The sequence below is a fragment of the Crinia signifera genome, chromosome 4 (assembly GCF_055691185.1).
Source record: "Crinia signifera chromosome 4, ASM5569118v1, whole genome shotgun sequence".
In the NCBI taxonomy this organism is placed as follows: Eukaryota; Metazoa; Chordata; class Amphibia; order Anura; family Myobatrachidae; genus Crinia; species Crinia signifera.
Window position 1 is genome coordinate 240,341,508 of NC_139220.1, and position 16,440 is coordinate 240,357,947.

Sequence of the window (16,440 nt, forward strand, 5' to 3'; positions counted from 1 at the left end):
TCTTAAGTCATTTTCCAGTTGCGATTTTCACAAAAACACAAGTGTAGTAATTACAAATGACAATCTAGTAGCTGAGTAGAGTTGAATGTATGGCTGTTGTGGATCTTGCGAGTCTTCACTGTGCACATAATCTAGTCAGAGCAAACCCAAGCTCCAGCCACGCAGACTCATGTACTGAGTCATAGCATCTTTACTTGACACTGAGAGGGCTAAGTAAATGTCCTCATCTGAAGTAAGGAGTGTCGGCAGAATTGCGGGATATGCTCAGTTGCACAAAAGCATAAATACGTCTGTTATTAAATGCATCTATTGAACTAAATATTGGCTGCTGCAAGTATACCCTGATAAAGTTAACCAGCATCCACCAAGTGTATGGATAGAAAGTTGGTGCACTGTAAAGATAGCACCTGCTGGAAACCCACGCAGGATGAACATTTAAACGCCACACAGATAAACTGTGACCTGTAATGGAACTCACAACCTCATTTCTATAAGGCCGTAATGTCCACCACTATACCACTATGCTGCCAATATGTTATTTTCCCCCCATTGGCAATTGAAGGCTATGACGTATTCAAGTCAGATTACTTAATGACCCTACTAATAATGTAGCAATTGTATAACTGCCATTGTTTTTTTAAGTTAGCAAAATGAATCTTTCGGTGTTCACTTTCAGGATGACAGCCGGATGACTCAGGAAACACTGCCCGAGAAAACCGTTATAAAATTAGGTACATCTCCAAGGTACGCTGGTACATACATCTCGTATTTTAACATATTCAAATTAATACTTATATTTCTGTACATATTATAACACTTGTCTTACTAATTTTTATTGGACCTTAAGTGTATTACCATAGTAGACATATGTTATACTGTGTACACACGGTACAATCCAGCATGAGATTTTGACTATATGCAATTGAAAATCTTCCTGCACCTAATTATTGGTAACATATTGGCCTCTCATATCATAGATGTGCTCAGACGTTTTTCTTTGGCTGCGTTCTAGGTATGTGGTAGTCTTCAACCCAGTGGAACAAAATCGCTTGTGTGTGATCTCTCTCCTGGTGAACACACCCCATGTCCGAGTGCTTACAGAGGAAGGTCAGCCGATGGCCGTCCAGATAAGTCCAATATGGCAGTCTGTCACTGACATGAACCCTGACGTTTACCAGGTCAGCAAAAGCATTGGAAATAAGCATATAGGTGTCTACAAGGTTTCCCCCACCATATTCTTGTCATTGCTGACTCCTGCTGCAACAGAATGAGCTTAGTAGCAACAAATACATTATTATTAGAATTATTATTATCCATTATTCATATGACGCCACAAGGAATGCACAGCACCCAATTACAGAGAACATAATAAGCATAATAAGAAAACTGTGACTTACAGTTCAAGACAGTATAGGACAAGTACAGGGTATATGAACATAGCTGCATCAGCAGACAGTACTAAAATAAGTATTAGGGTGGCATAAAATATGGGATTTGGTGCTGTTGAAGGTAGTATGGAGTAGAAGATGGTATGAGTAAGAGAATCAAGGGCACTTGAGGGAAGAGGGCCCTGCTCGTGTGAGCTGTCATACACAATGATAATGACATGGTGCTGCTTCTTTGCTGTTCTGTCATCTTTACTTGTTGGACTATCTGTTTTTGCCCTAAGGCTCTGTTCACAAGTCCATCTTAGAAGTACTTGCAAAGCTCAAAAGTATAGGGCACTATAAAGATCAAAGTAAGCTGGCTATACACCTGAACAATGAGCACACGATCCGCAGAATTTTGCCTGTGCGCACAATTCGCAGCCTCACGGGTACAGAGGTCAGCCCTCAGATCAGATGTGCTGCATGTCTGATCCATCAGCTTCCATTTTGGCCTTAAGCGGATCATATGTGCTTTTAAAGCACATACGATCGCTCGTTTGTCCGCACTTATGACCTGCATATGACCATGTCGTATGCATTTCATTTTGAGGTATTATGGGCTTAAGGCATGCCACAGTGATTTTGCAAACTGTATTACATACTTATGCATACCCATGGAATACTTGTAAATGAAGACATAGAACAGCTCAGGTGTGAGTGCACCCTCAGGTAGATGGTGAGGAAGTGGAGCTGGGCCAGACCTTATATTCATTTCAGTCACGACCTAATTTTGTACCTTGTTGTTTATGCTGCAGAACTTTCTGCACAGACTTATTATACATTGACATAGAAAAGATAGCATAGGGGGATATACTACTGTAAGATGGGAGTTCTATTTCAGATGGGATGTTGCTATGGGCAACCAATCAGATACTATCTATTATAGTATCTATTCTAGAAGGTGCTAAATAATTAAGAAGTAAATTCTGATTGGTTGCCCATATCAACATCCCTTGTGAAATAGAATCCCCATCTTAGTAAATTTCCCCCATAGTGTCTACTGTTATGTATCTGTTTTTGTGAGAACCCATACAGATTCTGCCTGTAATTTCTATTCACAAATATACTTGAAAAACATCTAAAACCAAAATATACTTGAATAATACATATCTAAAACATATAGAAAATGTAAATATATAAATGTTTATTCTTTGTAATATGAGATGTAATATGCCAGTAGTGATGGGTGTATACAGTATGTACAGGTGTGCCATGACCTGGGCAGATCAAGAGCACACTTATTTTACTTCTTTTGAAATGTTGGGCTGTATGGTTGGAACATGTCTGTGCTACTGTTGCAGGTCTCTTTCTCAGCACGATTACCATCTCTTGGGCTCAGCATCTTCCAGCTTTACATGTCATTTGATGCACACACTACCCTTAAATCCAGTGTCCGTGTATATCTCCATGGGCGGGACCTGACCATAAAGAAACAGGATGTATTTCCAGTGAAGATCTTGGAGACGAGCACCGATGACTTTTATCTGGAGAATCAGTATATGCAGGTGTGGTTTTCTGGTACCACAGGTTTGCTGAAGGTGAGAGAGGGGAGATGTCCCCTGGTTAGATGCAAATCCTTTGTTTACTAATGAGAGATCCCCTGGTTAGATGCAAATCCTTTGTTTACTAATGAGAGATATTTACTAAGGAGGGCTTATTTTACTTACAGTTTTTACTAGTGGCCATTATATCCAAGTCTCATAAGTGATTCTCCACATTACTGTACTCCTTGCATTTTACGTTTTCACTTCTGGGTGAGAAAGCATTTACCTCACTGAATTTCCGCGGGCGTATTCCAAGCATGGAAGTCAACTTTTATAAAATATTTGGATATGTTCATCAAATATCACTCTGTCATATGACTCCAATACACCACAGACTCAGTTAGCGGCTGAACAAATATTGGGGGCGAACGAGTACCACAAAACTGACTCCTCTGGCTCTAGACAGATATTTACCCTGGGCTCGTTGTTTGTCCCAAAGCCTTGGTCAAAAGCATAAAGAGAAGCCTGTGCCAGGTAAACCTCTTTTCAAGTTCAGACTTGCGGGGACTTGACCCCAGGTGCAAGTTGCAAGATGATGATGACCATAGGCCATGTCTGGTTTACCAAAAACACAGCCAATTATACAATTATAGTATAATTGTAGTGTCTGTGATGTAATAGCAGGATTACAGAGTACTGAACACTTTTTTGCTGATGATATGATTACTAGTGTGGACTTTAAACAAAATAAAAGTTAAAATGTTATATTAGCATCTTCTCCGAGCTGCTTTTAACATACTCCATGTCAATGGGTATTTCTTATGTACACTTTCCAACCATTTGCTCCAACCATTCTTGATTGATCTTCAGATGAGTATATTGCGGTTTTCTGATCGATTCTGGTGTCCTGATGTATCAGTAGGATCAATCCTAAAATCGCAATGCTTACCTGGTGTCTTTTCTTTCACTGCACATGAATAACATTGCCTTTAGATTACAATATGCATATACGAATGCATAAAGAAATATACCTGTATATATTTTTTCTGTATTTAAATGCAGTGGTTGAGATCCCTTAACTATTCAAGATATTAATATGGGACCACCATTTACTTTCCCTAATTTAATCAAAATTGTGTACTGTGTCTTTGACCATTTTTTATGCTAAGAGTGAAAAGATTGAAGTCACAAGTGTTGTATTCCCACGGCACCTGCTCCTGTGTTTGCAGGGGGTGGGGGCACATTTGATACTAATGCAGAATTGGTTAGATGTTAGCCATAAATGTACTGTAATACATTGTTAGTTCTCCATCCAAAGACAGACTTTACTTCCACCTTCAATTAATTGGCTGTTGTTGTATTTGCACATATTTTTACTTTGGTGTAATCATATATAAGAATAGTGTGTGACAAGGGATAATCTTAGTAGAAGTGGAAGTTCTATCTCTAGACTGATGAATGCATGGCTGTCTGTTTTGAGTTTCATATATGAGACCTGTATGCTGTTTAGAGAGTGTGTTTGTGTTGGGATTTATGTAATTACTTATTGATTTCTGCAGAGTATTAAACGAGACAAAGATGAGCAGGAACAGAAGATTAACATGGAATTTCTCATCTATGGAACTCGTACATCCAAGGACAAGAGTGGAGCTTATCTCTTCTTACCTGATGGAGATGCCAAGGTACTGAGCAAACAAACCCACATGTTCCATTTACAGAGGAAATAATAGGTCGTCCTTTTAGGTTTGCTTTGTGCTTGTCCAATATCTGATCAGCCAGGTAAAAGATAATGTACACAGGTTGAAAGTCTTGAGGACCCCCAGAATGTATGTGGGTCTACAAACACATTTAGAGGCCAATTCAATTAGCCGTGGGTGTTACATTGATGGTAAGTGCTTGGTGTTACGAGTTATTTTCAGCGGTTAACCTGCGGCTGGCACCTAGTAAGCCATAACTAACAGTTTAAGTCAGGGGTTCCCAATCTTTTTCTAATCACGGCACCCTAGGCCTCAAAAAATATATATCAAATTAAGTAGATTGTGTTTATATGTGCTTCTTAGGTTCAGTTATGTGGTAAAGGGCCGGATTTGGTTCTGATTGTACACATTTTATGATTGGCGGCCACCACTGGTTTTGTCCAGAAATAATTGATCATAAATAATTTGAATTGGTCATGGATGACCAACCCGAGGCACCCCTGCAAGTGTCCTGAGGCACCCCAGGGAGCCTAGGCGCACAGTTTGGGAACCACTGGTTTAAGTTAATAAAAAGGTTACATTGTATTTTCAGTGCCACCAATGTAGCAAAATAGCTGTCAAAGATTGTTTCTTCTCTCTCCTCCTGTTCTATGTGTCCAAGAGGCACTGCAGGTAAATATCTTCTGATCTATCAGCTGTTTCACAACCTGGAAATGTTGCAGAACATTTCTGTGATTGCTGTGTTAAGGCCCCCATACACTAGGGCGACTTGTCCTTAGGACAAGTCGCCCCCGACTTCCCCCTGAGCTTCCCCGGCTGCTCCCCGGGGGGAGCTTGATTAGATTGGCACTTGATGCGCCATTTTTTACATGTGATAAATCGTCTCGATTTATCACATGTAAAAAACCCGGGGAGCAGGGGGGGTGGGGGGGCTACAGAGCAGGGCTGCTGGTGGGAGCAGGGGGGGCTGGGGACGCTGCGGGGGACACAGGCGGCATAGAGCCGGGAGCTGTCAGTGCTAGAAAAAAAAGCCTATACAATGAATGGGCAGCCTGTGATTGGCTGAGCGCTCTCTCAGCCAATTGCTGACTGGCTGAGAGAGCGCTCAGCCAATCACAGGCCGCCCATTCATTGTATGGGCTTTTTTTTTTATTCAGTACTGACAGGTCCCGCAGGCTCCCCCTGCCCGGCTCTATGCCGCCTGTGTCCCCCGCAGCGTCCCCAGCCCCCCCTGCTCCCTCTACCGCCGCGCCGCCCCATTAGGTCCCAAGTCGGGTGGTCGGACGTGCAGCAGGTCCGACCACCCGACGCAGATCCGATGCGCATGGGACCGCGCATTGGATCTGAGGGGACATCAAAACTAGCCAATTTTGGTCCGATTTCGGCCAGATCCGACTGATCTGGCTGAAATCTGACCAAAATCGGCTAGTGTATGGGGGCCTTTAGGCTGTGTTTGTAAGTGTGATACTCAAATCTTCTAACAGAATAGGTCTCTGTAAATTACCCATGGTATAATGCTGGCAATATAACTGACTAATGGCCCCCATACATTAGGCCGATTTGTCCTAAGAACATGTCAGCCCTGACTTCCCCTGATCTCCCCCGGGAGAGCTTGATAAGAGTTGGCACTTGATGTGCTATTTTTACATGTGATAAATCTGATGTGATTTATCACATGTAACCCAGGGGAGCTGCAGGCGGGGTAGTGGCAGCCATTCAGCGGCCGCCCAGTCTTTTGAGTAGGATTTTTTTCTATTCTCCTGCCACTCGTCGTTACCCCACACCCTGCTCTCCATTCAACGCCCGGACCTTGCTCCCTGCCGCATTGACTGCTGCACATAAGATTTGTCTTAGTGCAGATCGTCCGACCTCCAGATCTGATTCCATGTGCACAGGACGGCGCATTTTCATCAGATCTGATGTCATACACTACGCACTTTGGGCATATTTCACCCGATTTTTGAGCCCAATCCTCCAGAATCTGGTGAAATCGGGCCCAAAATGCATAGTGTATGGGGGCCTTAAGGTTCAGATTCAGTAAAGCTAAAAAGCAAGTAATTTTGTGTGTGGAACAAGCCATGTGGCTCTGCAAGGGGAGCAAATACATATTTAATGCTTCTCTGCAGGATAAATACTGGATGCTTTTGCATGGAGCAGACAGATGTTAGATTTATTTTTACACTGCAATTTAGATTTCAGTTTGAACATACCATGCCCAAATCTAACTCTCTCAGGACATGTTACATCTGCCTGCAGTGCAGCATGGTTTTGCCCATTTGCATGCTTTCTGCTTTGTAGACTGATTCTGTGAGGGCTGAGTCTGTGTTGGGAGCCAAGCAAACAGCATAACCATATTGTAATGCAGGGTGGGCAGAGGTAAAGTATGCAGAGTGATCTAGCTTTGAGGAGGGGGAATAATATTTTTCTGTTTGGAATTCCATAGCATTGCCTGGCCTAAGACACTGTATGTGTTTTCATTGTTACAGCTGTACACACCCAAAGACCCACCAGTGGTCAGAATCATCGAGGGTCCATTCTTTTCGGAGGTGACTTGCCACTTTCAGCATGTTCAGCAGGTCATGAGGCTGTACAATTTACCAGGTCAGTGTTTCTGATGGTGACCATAAGTGTGCACATTCTTTTAGCTGCATTTCCCAAAATATTAATGTTAGTGATGTAAACCTTATGGAAGCAAATGTATGTGATGGCTGATGTTGGAAGGGTGATATTTTCCTACACACAGGGCTATTTTTCAGCAGGCTCCAGCAGGAACTGAGGCCCTTATTCTAGTTCACTCTTTCTGACAAAATATTTCTTAGATGGACAAAACCATGTGCACTGCAGGTGAGGCAGGTGTAAAACCCCATCCAAATCTAATTATCTCTGCACAAGTAACACCTGCCTCACCTGCAGTGCACATGGTTTTGTCCATCTAAGAAATATTTTGTCAGAAAGAGTGAACTATAATAAGGGCCTCAGTTCCTGCTGGAGCCTGCTGAAAAATAGCCCTGCCTACACAGAGCAACAACAATTCTCCCAGTAATCCCATTGTATCAAAGTGTTGTTTTTAGACCTTTATGGACCTCATTGGATGCCTTTTACATTGGAGAACCTGTCTGGTTTGCCCAGCACACTTCAAAGCCTCTGCTTACTAGAAGCGCATTTAGATTTTCAGGGAGGTGGAGAAATCAGAAGAGCTACGCTATGTTAAATATATCTGAACCCTCTAGAACAGTGGTTCTCAACCTCTGTCCTCAAGACCCCCACACAGTTCACATTATCTAGGTCACCCAGCATGTGCACAGGTGCACTCATTGCTCACTGACACTTTTAAAAAGATCCACAGGTGGAGCTAGTTATTTCACTTGTGATTCTGTGTGGAGACATGGAAAACGTTGAGAACCACTGCTCTAGAACCACTCCATTTATTACTCTACACATTTCTGTTTTCACCTAAAATACTATTATGTGTAGCTTCATTTTTATTGAACTTATAGATGAGCGTGAGGGACTCCCCTTCTTGAATTTTAGACTGAACTGCAGCTCCACCACGAGGACTGCCACTGTATTGGTACATCCCCACTGCTGCTCATCAGTTCTGTTCCAGCTGCAAAGTTTAACCTTTGGATAAACAGCCACCTACTTGCCCGTGGAGGTTATTTCTGTTCCTGTAGAAAATTATAGATGACTTTGATACAATAAATCTGGCAGAGACCTGACCTATCCATTTATTAAAAAGAGCAAGGATGTTGTGGTTGAGGCAGAAACAATGGTGGATCAATAAAGCAGCACACCCATAGAATGGCATTGATTTATTATCGCCACCACTTTACATTGTGCTCATCCTCTCAGACACAACGAAACCGTTACCGGTCTGCTTCATCATTATCCAGGGGCCTTGATACCTATCGGAGAAAGAGCGCTATAGAAAGAAAATTCATTATTATCCATGGATTATTCTTATCATGTTATATAGAAGAAGCCTTATTTGTGTACCTCTATGTTTTTTTTTAGGAATGGCCAATAGGGTATGTGCTCTTTCCTCACTGGGAAAACATAGCTATAAACAATAGTGCCAAAGGAAGTAGTCCTTCATGTTGTCTTAGCATATAGGGGGAAATTTACTAAGATGTGTATTCTACTTCACATGTGATGTTGCTATGGGCAACCAATCAGATCCTGTCTACTATCTTCTAGAGGGTGCTAAATAAATAAGAAGTAGATTCTGATTGGTTTCCCCTAGCAACATCACATCTGAAGTAGAATACACATCTTAGTAAATTTCCCCCATATTGTGTTATGTATAATACACACAAGTTTGCTATATAACCCAAAAAGGGTCCATTAGCAGTGGGTTATATATTTGCTGAACAGTTTGGAGGTTTATGTGAACCCACCTTCTGTTTCATGCTAATGTAGCATGATTCCCTGTCCAGCTACTTCTCTGCACTTCCTGAGGACACAGCTATACTAATTGCCTGTGTTGTAATCCCTCAGAATGGGTCATTAACTGTTATCAGGCCGAATCTAGAGAAGAGTGTAGTCTGCAGAAAGTCTTGCAATATTTTCCTCCGCAATCTCCGTAAGTCCAACTATGATGCCTTCATTTCTCTCTCATTAACCTCTGAGAAACCAAGCATACAGTATCTGAAAGAAAAATCTTCGCAAAAGTATCTTAGCAAAATTTCTCTGAAGATATTATTGCCATAGAACATGGTATAATACAGCTTTTAATGGACATCTGTGAATTTTGTAGAGGGTGTCCTGCCTGCACAACCTGCTCAATTTGTGGCCGCTTGTTTTAGTCTGCCTGCAGCAGTTAAGGGAACCAGGGATCTATCCCTTAGTGAAGAATTGACCGAAAGAAAGACCGGCAACATAGAGGCCAGTGTGGAGCTGAACTCTAATCAGACATAAGTTCTCCTGCATTGTGTGCACGGAACTAAATGCATATAAATGGCACCTGTATACTTATTATTATATTATTGCTTGAGACAGCTAATCCGATTAGAGCTGTTCTTCTCAAAGTAAGGGCTTGTGGGTTTATGACCCCCCGATGTCCTATTGTGCATATGAGGCCATGTGAGCAAACTGTGGAGAGGGGAGGGGGTTAGAGGGGAAGAGGCGGATCTTGTGGAAAATGTCCAAATACTGCAGTTTTCTGATATTTTGTTGTATTCAATTGTTTGCACATCACAGCCTCAGTCATTTTGTCATGTTCTATGACCATTACATTTGAAAGTTGCCGGGCTACACCTCAATCCTTGATTATATTAACTGCTCATATTGGGTTTCTGAAATTGGAGGTGGGGTGTGTTTATAATGCATTCAGAGACAGAATTGCTTTCTACGGGAATAATTTACCTGCCATGGCTTACTGGAAATACACACAGCTCTCCTCTGTACATTTGTCTCACAACAGTCATGTAACCACGTTAGAAGTTCTAAGCCTCTACAGTATCTCTGCTGAGAACCCTCTATATGGCATTTGTAGCATTCCAGGAAAACATTTTCAGTCAGATTATTGTTATTATTAGTTATTCACAAATTTTGCACATCAGCAGCTTCAAGTCTGACTTGACAATGAGATGTAATTCCACTATGTAGCTATGGGAAGGAGGCCACCAACACTTGTTACCAAAACACTGCATATAACATAGTAATACTTTCCCAGTGCTTTATATAAAATCAGGTAATATGCAAGGTATTTGTTTACATTTTGTTTATTTTCCTAATGACAAAATACTTCCCTGTTGTGTCTGTACTTTACAGTGATACTAGATTTGCTGCCACTACAGTAAACAGTTGTGAGTTACTGACCTGTCTCAACAGCATTGTAGGCCCTGGGCAAAGTTAAGGCCCCCATACATGATGAGAAGCCTGCAATGCAACGCGATGGGTGCTCCCGTGAGCATCGCATCGCACAGTGCAAAAAGCATGTGCTGCACATACTTTTTGTACTGCCTGCGGATCGCATCACACGCAAATCGCATGCAAAACGTATGCGATGCGATCCGCCCGATAACGCATCGCATTGCACGCAGTTATCATAACGTGTATGGGCACCTTTAATCAGTGAGGCCTCTACACACCCAAGCAGTTTAAAAAAATCATATCTTGCCCTCCTGCAGTGCTATTAATGGCTGTCAGCACACTGATTGGTTGATCCACCAGCATGCTGACCGTTAATTTGATTAATAAACAAATGAAAGCATATATATATTTGTTTAAATTGTGTTCTTTGACTTATTGGGTTCTTTTTATATATTTTTATGTCATATGTGAAGATCTAAACTCTGTTCTAGAGAAATTCCGAAAAGTCTATTGGGTTCAAAAACTCCCTCGCACCACTGTCATCCCTTTGCTACAAGCTGTGTGTAGAACAGAATTTAGTATCACTTGGGCTCTTGTTTCTGTGTTTTGTATTTTTACTTTCAGTATTGTGCTCAATTGACAGGAACTGAAGGTCTCTCTCTAGACATCAGCTCGATGATTGATATCCGTGATCACGTCAATAAAGAGATCGCCATGCGACTTAGTACCGACATACAGAGTGGGGATACCTTCTATACAGACCTCAATGGCTTTCAGGTTCTCCTTTGTTTTCCTAATTAATGTCTGTCTCTGCAAGCACAAATGGAAATTCTGAAACACATACTGTAGAACATGAGATAATGATAAAGGCCATATTATTATTATTATTATTATTATTATTATTATTATTATTGGTGCCAAGTACTACCAAATTGTAGTCACAATATTTTACTAAATGTATTTTTTATGTCTGTAGTTGCATGAGAGGATTGTGTACTTTGTAATAAGGGTTTCATAAGTTATAACCCGAATGTTATGCTCTTTAGCTCCATATGATTTTTCTCCCCCCTAGCACATTTATACTTGTAGCACCTTGTAGCAGCTGGGGTAAATGCTGTACTAATAGTATAGCTGTATTAGCATCATGTCAGCTAATAGGTCAAACAGCTGTGGAACTCTCACAGCAAAAAGTAGTAGGGACACGGTCTATTGACAGATGGCTGGAGCGAGGTTACTGTCCAATTTTGGATTACCATGGGTAGGTGCCCTCCCGATATCTATGGTATTCACTAAAAAAAAAAGTTGATGCAAGGTTCTCAGTGAAAATATAAATAACAACTCTTGGTGTCTTTAATGGTCTTCCCTCCATCTTTATGCTGGAGGTACTGGAGCCTGCTGGGAGACTCCAAGACTGCTGGGAGATGTTATCTCACACACACACACACACACACACACACTTATGCACACACAAATACTTGCACACACTCATAGACACTCACACTAATTACTTTCCCTGCTGTAGAAGACCCAGCTTCCAATGCTGGATGAAAACATTGCTTTGGAAGGTGCATAATTACTGACTAATTAAGCTATTTGAAAACTTGCACTTGCTTAATTAGTCCTCGGGGGTGGAGGTGGGGGGTGGGGGGTGCTGCTGGGAATCCACAATAATGGCCAGTGATTTTTCCTAAAATAAACCATTTCCAGAAGAATCAGACTTGATCTGAAGGTGTGAAAAAAAGATAGTGATTTCTATAGAAATATTATTTCCTGGCCAAAAACTGTGGTAGCGGGACAAAACCCGCACTGCAGTTTTTTTTTATTTCCCACTGACCATTGAATTCCCGCCTTCGACTGTTAAGTTCTCTCTTTCCATTCAGTGTTGCACCAGTAGACTTTCACAGCAGTAGGATTATCACACCACTTATAAACAAGTAATGAGACTAATTTGCATTAGCATTGGCTTTCTCCCGCTACTGCCCATTATTTATTAGGAGAGACTGACAGCTGAGCCAAGGTCCCTGCCAGGAGACACCTCACCTTCTGTCAGCTCTGCCTGTTTATAAGGTGACTGACACCAAACAGTGAAAGTAACATTTGGTTGGACAATATAAGATCATATTTATATATTGAATTATTTATAAACAAAATGTTTTCACGTACCTACTTCTGTATTTTTGCTTACAAGTGTTTCAGCACATTTCAGCTGCATAAATACATCCACTAGATGGGGGAAGTGATACAGCATTAAAAGGTTCTTGCGCAAAACATTTCCTGGTGTGTTTCTCAAGGTTATTTTATAAATGATAGGTCGACAGTCATTAGGTCCACCACTAATGGTCGACAGTGGGGGGTTTGTCGCCTTTAAATGGTCAACATACTCAAGGTCCACATTGACAGAGGGTCATGGTGTCGACCTACCCACTGTCGAGCTTTAGTGGTCAACTTTAGTGGTCAACCTAATAATTGTCGTCCTAGAGTCAATCAATCATGAGTCTAGATACGGTTTCTCCTATATTTCTACATGAGACGTTCCCTCCCTGCAGGAGGAAGTGGCACAGCTAAGGTACCACAGGTTATAAGTTCCTATACTTGAGATAATAGCTGCATACCCACAGTGAATGGGGTCACAAACCGGCCATCAGTACATATTATACTGCTATTTACTGCAACACCCCTCATGCGCTTATCTTTGTTCCAATGCAGATTCAGCCTAGAAAGTTTTTCAAAAAACTCCCACTCCAAGCCAACATCTACCCGATGCCGCTGATGGCATATATCCAGGACGAGCAAAGTCGATTAACATTACACACAGCCCAGGCCCTGGGTGCATCCAGCCTTAAGAGTGGTGAGTGGTGCGACTGCATCCCCTGCTAATCAGTCACTCATTGTATCCTCCTTGCAGGAAAGTCTAACACTATAACATTGAACAAATGCAGTTAGATCAGAAATCAGCGATGTGAAGGTAGAATGTTTTCTTTCACAAATACATAAAATGTGACTTTAGTATGTAGAAATGCTGATGCGCTATGAATCAACACTGGTCCTTATAGTTCTCTATTTGGTATATAGGTCAACTGGAGGTCATTCTGGACCGCCGCTTGATGCAGGATGACAACCGTGGCCTTGGCCAAGGTTTGAAAGACAACAAGCGCACTTGTAACAGGTTTCGCCTCCTATTGGAGAAGAGATCTTCTGGCAATAAGGTAAAACATAAGTCTACAGACTAGCTGTAAAACTCTTCTGGCATGTGTAGGCTGGCTGGCAAAGCTTGCTCGGAGTTGTAGTTGAACAATCGCTGAAAACTCTCAAATCAGTTATACTGTACCAACAGCATCAGCCTAGCCGCATTCAGTTGTTCAGTATTTGGCAGATATTGCTTGCATTATGGTATTTTTCATATATATGTCTTATAGGATATAAATCAGACCATAGGAGAGATGTGCAAAATATTTGCTAAAATGCCAGGGCCGTAGTCAATGAATATTTATGTAATAACAGTTTCTTATATAGCGCACACATATTCCGCAGCACTACAAAGAGAATATGTGAACATTCCCATCAGAGAATCACGTGAATCAGCGAATATGAATCACTTAATATGATCTGAAGTCAATTGATTGAAGTTCAGTTAAATATTGCGCCCCTAAAAAAACAGACGCTGTGAGCGAGGTTGGCATTTTTAGGGTTTTGCACATCTCTCACAGCAAAGTTGGCACTTCAAAGGGTTAATGTAACACCCCTATTTAGCTGGTTTAAGGGTTGTTACTGAAGTCACTGCAATGAGGGATTTTCTGGAAGATCTACTAAGCCCAAGAGAGAGATAAAGTGGTTAGATATAACGAACCTACCGACCAGCTTCTGTCATTCTTTCAAACGTAAGGCCTGATATAGCATGAATTGTAATTCTGCCAAATTTAATACAGCTTCAGTATCCCTTATCCAAATATACATTATCCAAATTATCCAAAAAAACATTCATTCCAGAATGTGACAAAAATTCTTCCTAAAAGCACTACTGGGGACATCTGTAACAGCACTACTGAGGACATGATATGTAACTGGCACTATTGGGGAAATCTGTAACAGCACTACTGATGTCGTGATATGTAACTGGCACTACTGGGGACATCTGTAACAGCACTACTGAGGTCGTGATATGTAACTGGCACTACTGGGACATCTGTAACAGCACTACTGAGGTCGTGATATGTAACTGGCACTACTGGGGACATCTGTAACAGCACTACTGATGTCGTGATATGTAACTGGCACTACTGGGGACATCCGTAACAGCACTACTGATGTCGTGATATGTAACTGGCACTACTGGGGACATCCGTAACAGCACTACTGAGGTCGTGATATGTAACTGGCACTACTGGGGACATCTGTAACAGCACTACTGAGGTCGTGATATGTAACTGGCACTACTGGGGACATCTGTAACAGCACTACTGAGGTCGTGATATGTAACTGGCACTACTGGGGACATCTGTAACAGCACTACTGAGGTCGTGATATGTAACTGGCACTACTGGGGACATCTGTAACAGCATTACTGAGGACATGATATGTAACTGGCACTACTGGGGACATCTGTAACAGCACTACTGATGTCGTGATATGTAACTGGCACTACTGGGGACATCTGTAACAGCACTACTGAGGACATGATATGTAACTGGCACTATTGGGGAAATCTGTAACAGCACTACTGAGGTCGTGATATGTAACTGGCACTACTGGGGACATCTGTAACAGCACTACTGAGGTCGTGATATGTAACTGGCACTACTGGGGACATCTGTAACAGCACTACTGAGGTCGTGATATGTAACTGGCACTACTGGGACATCTGTAACAGCACTACTGAGGTCGTGATATGTAACTGGCACTACTGGGGACATCTGTAACAGCACTACTGAGGTTGTGATATGTAACTGGCAAGAAATATGTGCAAGGAAATGATTGCTTGGCATTCACATTTAGTGACAGAGATAGGACACAAACTTTGTTTCATGTTTTGAAACCTTGTTTCATGCACAAATAAAATATATTTGTGTGTATTTCATGTGTTTGATGTGTTTTTACAACATAAATGCAAGATACCTCAAGATATATAACTGAAATATAAAATAATAATCCCTTATCCAAAATTCTTCTGGTTTCGAGCATTTTGGATAAGGGATACTCAACCGTACACATACAAATCACAGCACTAAACTAAGCAAGGCGGCCTCAGAAGCCAGATCCCACCCCGCGAAGCAAATGCAAAATGTATCGTCTTTGTCACTGACGTGCAAATCGCCTGCACAACACCTGCTGACCCCTGTCTGTGCAGCCTAGCTTGAAAGCCATATACAGGCCAGCAGTTTTCTGGGTTGGACTGCGATTTTTACTAATGTGCATGGACTACTGATTTAGCCTCAAAGACTATAACATGGCAGTTAGGAGCTTCTTGGTTGGTACTTTATATCTATTCAATTTCTCTCTATCCAAGGCTTAGTAAATTTACCCCTAAGTTTTAAAAAGGGTCTTAACCTGATTGGCTGGCAGTTTAGCTCTCTCCATTGGAGATCTTTTTGAGGAAAGTTTAGAGTAGATTAGGCTCTTGTTGTGACATTTCAGACTGGGGTTCATAGAGTTACAGTACATCATAGTGGGTGCAGCTGTGGGTACGGTTCTTTCATGCAGTATATTTCCTATATATATATATAAGAAAGTATGATCAGAAAAAGCTATATGCATTGTGAGATGCCAGACTGGGTACTGCTAGACTACAGTAATTGTATAGCATGTTATTCTCAGGGTCATTTTCATACATATTACTAAAATACACATGTAACTCCTTGTTTTCTGGTGTGTTTCTTTTTAAGATGTGTGTTTCCATAAGATCATATTGTGCTGTCTATATAACATCATAGTGCCCTGTCTATATAGTTACCCCCATGCTGTGCCATTCTGCTATATAGTCCTCCAGTATCCCTGTGTTCCTGCCGCACTTCCTCCCAGCCC

General features: G+C 41.6%; 1 protein-coding gene across 3 annotated transcripts in view; it reads left to right on the forward strand.

Annotated features, from left to right (window-relative positions):
- MAN2A2 (mannosidase alpha class 2A member 2) overlaps window positions 1-16,440 on the forward strand; it is a 280,528-nt gene that overhangs the window by 254,579 nt on the left and 9,509 nt on the right. For all 3 annotated transcript variants that reach the window (XM_083184110.1, XM_083184112.1, XM_083184111.1), the window contains 8 exons: window positions 677-744; window positions 1,013-1,178; window positions 2,729-2,965; window positions 4,471-4,593; window positions 7,095-7,209; window positions 11,066-11,199; window positions 13,129-13,270; window positions 13,495-13,628. In XM_083184110.1, coding sequence (XP_083040236.1) covers window positions 677-744; window positions 1,013-1,178; window positions 2,729-2,965; window positions 4,471-4,593; window positions 7,095-7,209; window positions 11,066-11,199; window positions 13,129-13,270; window positions 13,495-13,628 — 1,119 coding nt within the window. The remainder of the gene's footprint in view (window positions 1-676; window positions 745-1,012; window positions 1,179-2,728; window positions 2,966-4,470; window positions 4,594-7,094; window positions 7,210-11,065; window positions 11,200-13,128; window positions 13,271-13,494; window positions 13,629-16,440) is intronic.